The sequence below is a fragment of the Gadus morhua genome, chromosome 3 (genome assembly GCF_902167405.1).
Source record: "Gadus morhua chromosome 3, gadMor3.0, whole genome shotgun sequence".
NCBI classification, from domain to species: domain Eukaryota; kingdom Metazoa; phylum Chordata; class Actinopteri; order Gadiformes; family Gadidae; genus Gadus; species Gadus morhua.
The window spans coordinates 5,048,981-5,061,108 of NC_044050.1; the positions used below are offsets into that span (position 1 = coordinate 5,048,981).

A 12,128-nucleotide genomic window follows, 5' to 3' on the forward strand; every position below is an offset into this window, starting at 1 on the left:
GTCTGAGGCGAGGGGCTGGTACCCCCTACTGCTCACATCCATGTGTCTGAACTTTCCACCATGAGGAAAGGGTTGTTATATTTCTCTCATCTGTGCAGCTGCCATGTTCTGATCGGAACAGACAGCATGTCAGCCGCGGTATATCTAAAAAGACAAGGGGGGGGGGGGTCCGTCCTGTTCCATCCTGTTCCCTTCACAGAGCTGCGGTCGAGCTCTGGCTGTGGGCTCATCAGAACCCGCTCAGCCTAGAGTCCTGTAAGTCACTGTCATACAACATTTAACTATTTGAAAGAAAGACTTACTTCATCTATTCGGGGAGACTGATTGGTCAAGACAGAAAAGGCTGGTCCATTCTAGAGTTAAGTTGACTTGCTGCAACATTATTGTCATAAAGCAGAAGTTGTGAACTCATAATGGAAGCAAGTTGTACAGTGAGGTGCAGTTGGAAACACCAATTTTAAACATGTTAATAGAGTTTAGGACAAAACTCACATATTTTTACCAGTACTAAATATTCCATTTGCGAAAGCAAGCAGCCCTCCACAAGCCAAGTATTTTCATACTGGGTTATGCATATAGATGTCTTGGCCAGCCCTTACACATTCATTTAGATTGAGCCTTAGACTCAGAGATATATAATGATGTTAGAATAAACTTCAAGTCTATCCTCTTGCATGGCCAGACAAGTCCTGGGGTCATCATCCCAAGAACTTGATGACTACTGTAAACATTGTTACCACAAAAAGCTGAAAAGACTATTAACTAGAAAGATAACATTTGAGCATAAAATTCCACTTATTCTTGCTTCTCTCCACTGGATCCCAATAACTGCAGCTTCGGATTTTAAGGTGCTACTGCTTACCTAAACCTATAGGCCTTGCACAGATTAGCACCATCCTACCAGAAGGACCTTATCCTTCCTTATAGTCCTTCTTGGCCCCTCCGGTCTTCGGGAGCTGGCCTTCTTTCAATACTAAAGGTTAAGAAGCAATCAGAAGGAAACAGAGCCTTCCCCTATTGAGCGCACTATCTATAGAATAGTCTGCCATCTGTAATCAGGGAGGCTGCTTCTGCTGAGATATACAAAGCCAGTCTGGCGCCTAGGGGTGCCCTCAGCTGCTGTTGCGACTGGGTGAGCCGGGTTTGCTGCTAGGCACTAGATTAGAGGTTGCCTCCATGTTTTCTGTCCACCCTGCCCCAGTTTACCATAATTCAGTCTGTTTTTGTACGTTGCGGTGACTGTGTGACTGGATGCCTGGACACCCCTGATGGTTACCAGCCTGCTCACCGGCCAGAACCCCATTACAAGGCAATGCCCAGCATCAGCAGTGTTTATTTTATATTATTACATATTGGATTTAATTCTGATCAGAAATCGAACAGTCACAGACTATACAGTTCTATACAGTTCTTCTTTCAACTAAATTATAGAAAAGTATCGATAGTGGTATAACTAAAGACTTGGATTTTTAAGCAATCTTGACAATGGTATTAATAACAATACACATTTACAATAGCCAACCTGATTTGGGTCAGCAAATGATAGCGCTCTTAAGGGTCAGGGAGTGAGGTTTACCATAGAGTAATTGTAATTAGCCAATGGCTCGGCTATGTAGCCTGGTGACTGAACTCATAATAGACTTAAAGAATTACATCAAAAGACTAAGGTTACTTGAAAAATAATTCACCCTAATGATATAATATTCAAAATGTATCATTATTATTTACTGTTGAATAGGCCAAAATGTTGTGATGCCATCATTCTCAGAATCAGAATAGACAGTCATCTTTGATAGCGCTAGCAACTAGCTGCTAACCGATTTCAACTGTTTCGGGCTGAAACGCATAGTGGCTTATGGGTATTGTAGGAAACGGTAATTAGAGAAATTGATTGTGCTATGAGCTGAATAAAAAAGAAAATAAATATATTCAACGATGCCTTGCCTTTCTAGATAAGGAAAAGATCACAAAGTTTGCATCAGCCATAAAAAAAGGGATAGCAACTCAGTCTTATGACACCCCCCCATGAAACTCGCAACCCCCCTGAGAATTTTTAAATGTATAGTAATTGGCTTTGAGCTACAACACGGGGATCACCTACCCTCTAAAGTACAATACCGGTATAGGTATTGGTAAGAGTGCCCTTTATCCTCTTCAGGAGAAACGTCTTTATGGGAGTTTATCCTGGCAAGGGATGTTTTAGTGAAGCCAAGAGAGAAGGTTATGATGGTTTGATCACCCAGAGCAGTGTATTGTCCTTTAAGGAGAACACAACGTAATATTTGACTTTACAGCAAAAGATTTTCTGCAACGTTGCTGTAAAGCAAGTTTCCATGTTGGTTTTTGATAAAACTTTTATTTTGTGAGTCTGTGTTGTATTTCTGAAGTTGGGATAGTGTCTGATCAACAGAGATGTCTAAGGAATTTAATTTACAAATTAAAGCATTTTTGGTGCCAATTAAGAATGTTTGGTACACTTCCAGGAAAGTATGTGCATAGGTTCTAATATTATGTTTCAAGTAGATGTGCGAGCCAATATACCCCTGGAAACATTTCAAGATCCGAACAAGCCAGCAGCCAGATGAATTAAACACTCTCAGGAAGTACTCGACTCCCTTGGAGCAGATCGGACAGTTAACGTTATAGTAACTGAAATACTCTGGAAATCAACACCGGTTGTTGAAGGTTGAATGCTTACATCTCCAAATGAAGGTAAGTTCTGCCTGACCTCTACAAAAACACTTGGCAACGCAGCTTGCTCAGGTCTTGCTCAGTTCTCAGCTCAGTTCACTGAACTAGCGTGACAAAAATGTATGTTAATAAACTAACATAACCGTCTCCGATCTATAGTCTTTGAACCTCTTATGCACAATTGATAAATGACTTAAAAATGACCTAAAACTCTACTCTCAGAGATCTGAGTATAGTGTAGGATAGAAACAGCCTCCGAAGCTCCAAACACATACAATAACCAATACATAACCAATGTATATATTGACGCTGCAAAGAAGAAAATCCCTTCATAGTCGCAAATGAAGAATATAAGTAAAATATATAAACATGGTAGATCTTTTCAACATGTATGGTCAAACGTTCATAAACGTATTCAGATCCACTGACAATTAACAACAGGACAGTAATCTGTGCGTGCATTGGTCATAATAATGTTATCACCAGAACAAGATCTTCACGGTAGATTGGGTTGAGTGTGATCAGTCAGAGATATTTGTCCCTCTGCAGAGACACTTAATCAAGTAATTATTCAACCAAATTTCAAATACTTACAGCAGTTAGTGACAGCAAAACTATTGGCCACCTCCAAATTGTCGATGTGTGGCGTAAGTCTGAAGTCTGTTGTTCCAAATTGGACCATAGCGACTCTGAATGCACTGTACTCCTGATCGGCCCCCCTTGGGAATAATCCACCTGGGGAAGAGGAATACAAATATATTTGTTAAAAAATCTGCAAAATACATTTTGGGTTAAATGTGAAGGAAGAGGAAGATAACACACAAGGAGTCTATTTATTTCACTAAAGAGTAACAAGTAAGATTGATAGTCGAATAAAATCAAAAAAAAAGAAAAGATAAATAAGTTTACATTAAGATCAATGTCTAATAATGGTAGACTTCATACATCTATGAATTTAGAGGGTGCCCAGTCTCACAACCGACCATTGACAAAAGTCATAGAAATGGACAATGTAGAAGTGTTTGAATGATTAAATCTTTTTTATATATTTTAATGATGCGTTTCAGCGTATAGAACAAATGTGGAACCATTCAATTTAGCAGAAGATCTCAAATACCTGCCGTTTGGATTTGTGTTTTTTTATGTCCTCAAAGCCCATGAAGTGTAATAAAGCGATCGAAAGCGGGGAGCGAAAGTCTTACTCATCGGTCCAAGTCACTGTGGGTCTAACGTGTTAACTGGTGAAACCCAACGGCATAATTTCACTTTTTGCCCGCTTTAATGTCATTGTTTCGGTGTTTCAATTTCAGTTAACACCGCTAGACTCGAAGCATGTAGACCGATTTGTTCCCGGCTTAAGATCACATTGGTGCTCAGTGTGAATAGAATACACATGCACATAGTTTTGGAGATTTTCTTTTTCATTTTTTTACATTTGCGGGCAAAGATCTCTCATTAGATCCAACATATAATAAAGCGGCCTATAAAACGCTAATGCAATTGTTGAGGCCTGTTAAAATGTGACATAGGCTAGATCTATTGCCTAACTATAGGATCTAAGCGCTATAATTTGAATCAAATATGCCAAGAAATGGCAATTTCCAGTATTAGGGTTTGAAATGTAACATCTGTTGCTAGTTGACTGATCAGACAGAAGCAGAAGATTCTTAGAAGCATTCCCCTACTCTACAAAGCTTTTTTTTTGTTGTTAACCCTGTGCGGACCTTTATTCGAACTTGAAGGCATGCAAACATGAACCGCTCGCTAAATCGTAAATCTAACCTTTCATCACTTTAAAGGATCACTTTGTAGGAATTTCTCCCATCTCTTGGTAAAATTGTATTTTGCATTCAAACAGTTCTCTCCAGCGCCTCGCTTCTTCAAATGTGCGTTGCAACCTGCTTGCTCCATCTAAGTTACAGTCACGCTGGCTCTGAGCGAAAACTCGTTTAGCCTTAGTTAGTACCGCGTAGTGCTTTATGTCCCTCTCAGCCGTTATAGTTTTTCATAGAGCCGGAAGGGTTAGGGTTAGGGTCCTCCTTAGGACTTACCCGTTCAATGTAAATACAAAAGAAATTCTTCGCTCAGGAGGATAAATCAGATTATTGGCAGAGGTAATTTTGCACCAATGAGGACATATTTCTGAACGAAGACACTGATTTTAGCAAATACATTACTTAAAACTCTACACAGTGTCCCTTTAAGCGGAACCTGATCGGAAAGAAACACTGGAACCCGAAAGGACTAACGTAAAGGCAAACGGCAGTGGCAGTGATGTCAACATTAACTACGTTAACCCTCAGGCTCCTCAGTTAATGGTAATGTTACTAAGAACTCAAAAGGCAGGTTTCAGGCTAACTGGCACAGAATATATCCAGGGCTTGTTGACGGCTGGTTTAAGCTGCCTCAAAGGGCCTGAGTCAGACTCATTAGAGTCTGGGACGGGTGAGGCTTCACACCTCTGGTGCATATGGCAATCAAGGCGGGCATACAGGATAACCCGATATCACCAGACACATGGAGCTCTGACGCCAGAATGTAACGTCTGTTCTACCTGCAAGCGTTTGCGAAATGCTCGAATAAACTGGTCTGTACAACCTAAACCATTGCCTTGTGTAGAGCTCAGAGATAACAGCAGGGTCAACTAGGGCTGGGCGATATGACGATATATATCGTGTGATGATATAAAAATGTCTATCGTTTCATATTATGCTCGATCGTTTTTATCAAACAAACAAACAAACATGGAGGAGAGTGAACGTGACAATTCTGAACAGGAGAAGAACTCCGACGACCAGCCAAGACAAAGAGAGCTCGTACCTAAAAGAGGGGCTACTTCTATCGCATGGACATGGTTTGGGTTTGAAAAGTCGGACACGGACCAGAAAAACGTACTTTGTAAAGTATGCCGCAAACCGTTCCCCTCCCCAGACTCAAACACCACAAACCTATTTTACCACCTACCAATGAATCACGACAAACAGTACAGAGAGAGTTAACTTGAAAGTGTTCCATGTTTACATTTCGTATTTTATGTACCAATATTTATGTTAGGCCTGTATTCATTTTTGTTTGCCGCTACAATACAAAGTTCTACTGTTAAAGACTATTGGTATGGTTGGCTTTAATATTTTTGAAAACCAACCAAAAAAGTGTTTTCTATTTACTTTTTTATATTTATACATTCATATTTTATATTTTGTTGCATGCAGGCCTTTCCATGTGGTCATTTTATGTAAACTATTTATTCATTGAATTTACAGAAAATGTGCTATATCGTGATATATATCGTTATCGGGATATGAATGACCTATATCGGGATATGATATTTTGGTCATATCGCCCAGCCCTACGGTCAACTGCCACAATGACAAAGATTCTGCAAAGTCAAATAATCCTAAAAAGTTATGATAAACATGTAACTGACAGACGACAAAATACTCTACAAGGACCTCATTAGATACACCTAACGTTGTGCTTAAAGAACATATCCTGGCAAACTCAATGCAAATAAAGGGGTCCAAATGGCTGACAGAATGTCTCCCTTTTTGCAGAGAATTAATGCAACATGCCAAATAGGTCAAATATTGCTTTAACATCTACCACTGGTCCGATGGAGCTCCACACATCCACATGCAACAGACATCGGGTTCATGTTACGTCATATTCATATAATATAATGATTAACCCTTGCGAACACAGATTCAAGAATCAAAAATATGTCCTATCACCAATGTCCTATCATTAACGTCCTATCACCAACGTCCTATCATCAACGTCCTATCACCACACCCTATCACCAACGTCCTTTCATCAACAGACTATCAACGTAGCCTACCACATACATCCTATCATCAAGTCTTATCACCAACGTCCTATCATCAACGTCCTATCATCAACGTCCTATCATCAACGTCCTATCACCACACCCTATCACCAACGTCCTATCATCAACAGACTATCAACGTAGCCTACCACATACATCCTATCATCAAGTCTTATCACCAACGTCCTATCATCAACGTCCTATCATCAACGTCCTATCACCACACCCTATCACCAACGTCCTATCATCAACAGACTATCAACGTAGCCTACCACATACATCCTATCATCAAGTCTTATCACCAACGTCCTATCATCAACGTCCTATCATCAACGAACTATCATCTACGTCCTAACACCAACGTCCTATCATCAACGTCCTATCATCAACATCCTATCAACCATCTGGAACACTAGGAACTGTTCATAACACCCTAGCAACCACCAAAAGCACTCAAGTAGCAACATAGAACATCTTAGCAGCCATCATGAATCTACAGCACTATTTCATGTCCCGCTTACGAACATTTCCAATACACCAGGTCAACTTAAACCTTTATTTTGAGCAAGCTGCACACCAAAAAAAAATATGAAGTTGTACTTTTTCTAGTTTGAGGGAAATCTGTTAGAAATGCAATAGTTCTTGCCGAATCCTTTCTTTCCAAATCTGCCTTACAATATCTGCCATGACTTAGTTTCCCTCACCTGAGCTTACTCATTGATCTCCCCACCTGCACCTACTGCCGTCATCAGCCTCTCCACATATAAACCAGTTCACAATCTTTGTTCCCGTGTCAGATGGTTGATGTTGTCTTGGGCTTTTGTCATTGCTTGTATCTCTAGTTCTGTAGTAGTTCGTATTTTCCTTGCCAGTTGGTGGAACTTTATAGTGTTGCCTTTATTAATTCCTTATTTACTTTCCCCATCTGTGATTGGGTCCTATCTGTTGTATTCCTGCTGGCACCTGTCGTTACAAACTGCAAATTTTTTGACAAATCACTGCATCTCTTGCCTGATCGGGTCATGGAATTCCACCTTCTTATCAATCACATATCTCACACGTCGCTCTCACACGCCATCATCTCAATGGTGAAAAATATAGGATGGGGAGTGCACAGAGGGACAAGCTTTTTTCAAATCCCTGTTTGTTTAGAAATCCAAACTGCCGTAATATGCGGCCCACTGAAACCTCAAATGTTGATAATATGTCCGGTAAATTTCTATTAGCAGGTTAGTAACTCATGCTAATGAAGTGCCTTCTCTTGTTTACCTGCCAAAAGGTCACCAGATACTCGGAATGTAACTCAAGATCTAGCAACTATCATTCATTACAACCATGATAATTATTTTATTTTCATTCATTTTCGTAAGGTCAGACAGAAAGATAGCCAAACCTGTTGGTAGGTGTGATAGAAGCCTGCATACTTTCCAGTTTTGGATTTCACAGTTTCTCAGTTAAAATAACTATTAAAATGTATGCATTATAATTGCTTGCTATAGCCCTGAGTCTAGAGTAGTAGATAGTTGGGGTAGTATGTATGAGGTAGTTACTGAGAGGGCTTTGAGATAGCACACCAACTAATACAGGACTCAATTTGGCCTGTCAGCTTAGTTTGAATTTAAACTAATATTTAGCTTCATGAAAGTAAATGAGTTGCAGGGACAACAAGAGTATCAAAGAAGGTATGGTTTCAATGCTGAGGTTTCAAAATATCACTGCAAGCATTCTTTGGTCAATAAAATAGGCAAAACCACTAACAGATTAACAAAGATATCAGTATTTGATAACCTTAGTGATGACTGGAATAAAACCTGTCATAACACTGCAGTATCATGCTCAACTTGTCAGGGCACATTTATCTAGCAGTTAACTATGTCACGGCTGTGGGCGCAGGCAGTATAGAGCCACCAGCCTTATTTAGCCCAGATGCAACCTGTGTCTCTACGGCTGCATCCAAAAAGGAGTACTACGTACATATGTGTACTGCTTTCTGCTGTAGAAAGTATGCTTTTTTGAAGGCATATTACGTGTTGCAGGGTTTGCCATTTTACAAGCTGGCAGCTTGTAAAATTAATGACGGCACTCTACTTACCAACCGAGTGATGTATTATTTATGCTATTCAGTATGCAGCTTCAGACAAAATCAGGGAGAACCTTATTTGCTCATGTGTTATTTATTTTTAAGGTTATACAAACACAACGTATATTTGACAATATTTCATAACCATTGAACTGACACGGTCTGCATGAATGCAACCTCAATTCTGTCCCATTTAATCTCTAATAATGCGACAATCGAGCAGAAGTCATTCAGAAAATACTTCCCAATACTCTTTTTTACCTAAATACAATAGCTGTTTCGGATGACAAGCAATAATCCGTAAATAGTTCATCAATATCTTAAACCACAATCTGTTGATTGATAGCTCTGGGGTAGTCACACTTATTGCTTGGTGTGATACTCTTTTGGAAAACAATGTCTCTGACGTAATTATATAAATGTGTGGATTTTAAATGTATGTCCATTGCATGAATCTAGTCTTTACACTAATGTGACAGGAGGCTTTATACCTTCTTCTTTATTTTATAAATACAACATATCCAACTGCAAATATCCTGAACCCAAACATAGGCTAATGATAAGCAGTAATGTTAAATATTAAGTCGATTTTCAATGAGGACAATTAAGGGGTCGTTTAGTAACAATTCATACGGAACTAACCTATATTTGGTCCTAAAGCAGATCAGCATCCGGAGTAAAAAAAAATAGTCTACTAGTGGAACATCCGAATATATTAAACCCTAGTCTCAAGAATCTGACTTCAGTACTTTTGGGTTCCAAGATCATGTTAAATCTGGTAGTGGGAAACTACCTTACTATATTTATGTATGGAGATGCATTGTTTTATCTGTTACAAATGCACTACAATAAAATGCATTGGTGATGATTTCATGTTTAATCTGATCGTTTGTGACTACTAAAACCATATTACATTTAACCAAATTCTAACTACATATGCAATCGATGCCTAACAAAATAATAAGCAGTAGTGCAGCCGAAACCATAAAGATGGGTTGTGGAGCTAAAATGGCTGAAGCCCATAATCGCAATGCGAACTGCAGTAGCAGAACTCCAGCAGAATCTCTAGACGGCAAACACATAACTAGCTGCCTGTCAGGGCCATAATATTTGAATTAGACCCAATTGTTAGCGTATGCTTTAGGTTTATTATCGTGGTTTGTGTCATTTAGTCTCATCCATAAAACGAGATGCTGTTATAATGTTAACCCATACTCATAGTTGCTTTTGACAAGGGTCAAAAAGAGACCTCGTAGACTAAGAGGTCATGCCATATGAAAATTATAAATCTATACCCATGTCTGACTTCGAAAATGTTTACAACTTTAAAATTCGTCTTATAAAAGACCTTGTTGAAATATATATAATGAAATAAATAAATAAATAATAATACAAAAGGAAATAAATAATATATAGAGAGAGAGAGAGAGAGAGAGAGAGAGAGAGAGAGAGAGAGAGAGAGAGAGAGAGAGAGAGAGAGAGAGAGAGAGAGAGAGAGAGAGAGAGAGAGAGAGAGAGAGAGAGAGAGAGAAAATGTGTCATCCCCATAACCGTAGTGGCCTACTTAGTTCAAATATAATTGTCTCCCTACACCCGGTTTCGCTCTCGTTTTAAGGCACATGTAGAATGTATATCCAACTATTGCCCAAAAGGAAAAGGAATATTTTTAGATATGGTTTTGAATAAACCATCATCGAGCCGCCTGCTCGGCAGCCACAAGCCTCCAACATACGCTCGGTCATTTTTTGGCGCAAAACCAAAGACGATTTCACACAGCAGACGGTGAGAAAATAAATGAAAGAAAGGATTTTTCACTGTCAAATGGTTTAGCGCTAAGAAGAGCAGCGTGAGCTGTCAAGTAGATGGGTGAAGAGAACATACCGATCTGGACGCTGGGGGAGCCGCAGAACCCACCGCGCCACAAGAGCATCAACAAGAGCAGCGGCTTCATCCTCCTCGTCAGGTTGGCTCTTCTTAAGGAATAATCGCCTCCATTTCACAGGCCGGCACGTTTAAAAACAGCAGTTACAGCCGAGGGTTTTGGTCCCGTGACAAGATCTAAGTGGAGCCCTGCAGATACCTGGATCACTTCTCTCCTCCACCGTGCGCACCCTGCCGCTGTTTGACAGTGGTGCTGGGGGTGGGTCTCAAGGACGCTACAGGAATACTAATGAGCCACTTGCAGACGAAGAAGCACGACACAAGACCGGGATTTGCCGACAGTTGTGCATCGTAGAGGTACTCGCAATACGCCCCATAGTCTCGAAACGGCCAACCTAATTAAACGTTTGCAGCGTTTGTCAATAAAATATGTGTCTCATCACTGATTTGGTCTGCTTCAATCTATCAAGGGTGTCCATTGAGCCACCGTTCGCTGCAATCTTTTGAGCGACCCTTTTTATTACATCGCGCCATTATAGAGGTAATTACGGTATAACCTAGTCGACGTTAACCCACCAAACCTACGTTTAACTCGCTACATTATTTCATAATTTCTTTGTGTGACCTGACATAGAAGCCCTTTCTCAATAGTTTTTTGGAGGGAACATGATAATAACATAATAACACGCTCATTCTGTATGGAGTCGACGCCCACATCAAAATATAAAAATATCCTAATAGGCCCACTTAACTTTTATTCATTAATTTTGAAAGACACGATTAGCCCTAATTTATGCTTATCTATTTTTTTTTTATATTGCCTACTAATTATGCCTAGTATGCCAACTAATTATAAATTATAACTAATAGATAATGTCTAAAGGCTTTATTAAAATAAATACAATTATCAACGATTCAGTCAATATAAGTAAAACCTGTTGCATTATGTATTGATTTATTTACGTTTGTGTTTCGAAGCCTACATGTCAAGCTTATCCAAAGCATTTATTTTGTTGTTGAATGTTCACGGTATATATACCCAGTCCAGGAGAGGGACACTGCACCACCTGGGTGGTGCAGTCTCACTCTCCTGGACTGGGTGAGACATACTGGGGGCCCAAGGGACCCACTGACAGGCACTGAACCCTGCTGCTGGCCTTGTCGGTTTGCTGGCAGAATATCTTGACTGATGGTGAGCAGGAGCCTGGGATGCTGACGTAGGAGCCCTTCCTCCCAGGAGCTAACCATGGGCAACAATCCCTGGTAGTCCTCTGTTTGGAGGCGGCAGTGAGGACTACACTGAGTATGGGGAAAGGTTGGAAGTAGAGTTTCCAACATTGCAAAATAGAATTGATGTTAAGGTTAAGGCAGCACTCAAAGGTTTGTTTGGGACAAGGACCTAACTGAGCCATGGAAATCGGGGGGAGGGGGATTTCATAATAGGCACCAATTTTATGGCTCCATTACATTCGATTTCAGACTATTGTGAGTCCAGGAATGTATTAGATGACAGGTTAGTCTGTGGCATCCATCGTGGGAAGCCCCCCTCACCATTTAAAACAGCCTCAAGGAGAGGTGTTCAGTGAATTTGAACAGTGTGAGTCAGCCGCACACAGAGCCCATCTATGCTGCCATGGAGGTAAACAAGAA

The 12,128-nt window shown here is 40.1% G+C and overlaps 1 protein-coding gene across 5 annotated transcripts in view; it reads right to left on the reverse strand.

Annotated features, from left to right (window-relative positions):
- The window catches only part of LOC115540764 (glutamate receptor 2), a 69,575-nt gene extending 58,710 nt beyond the window's left edge, over positions 1–10,865 (reverse strand). For 2 of the 5 annotated variants that reach the window (XM_030352329.1, XM_030352327.1), the window contains exons 1-2: positions 10,479–10,855; positions 3,286–3,426 (exon numbers count right to left, since the gene is read on the reverse strand). In XM_030352329.1, coding sequence (XP_030208189.1) covers positions 3,286–3,426; positions 10,479–10,548 — 211 coding nt within the window. In that variant the 5' untranslated portion in view covers positions 10,549–10,855. Of the gene's footprint in view, positions 1–3,285; positions 3,427–10,478 lie in introns of all 5 variants that reach the window. The other 3 variants (XM_030352330.1, XM_030352328.1, XM_030352331.1) reach the window with 3 other exon arrangements.
- Between the last annotated feature and the right edge of the window lie 1,263 nt (positions 10,866–12,128).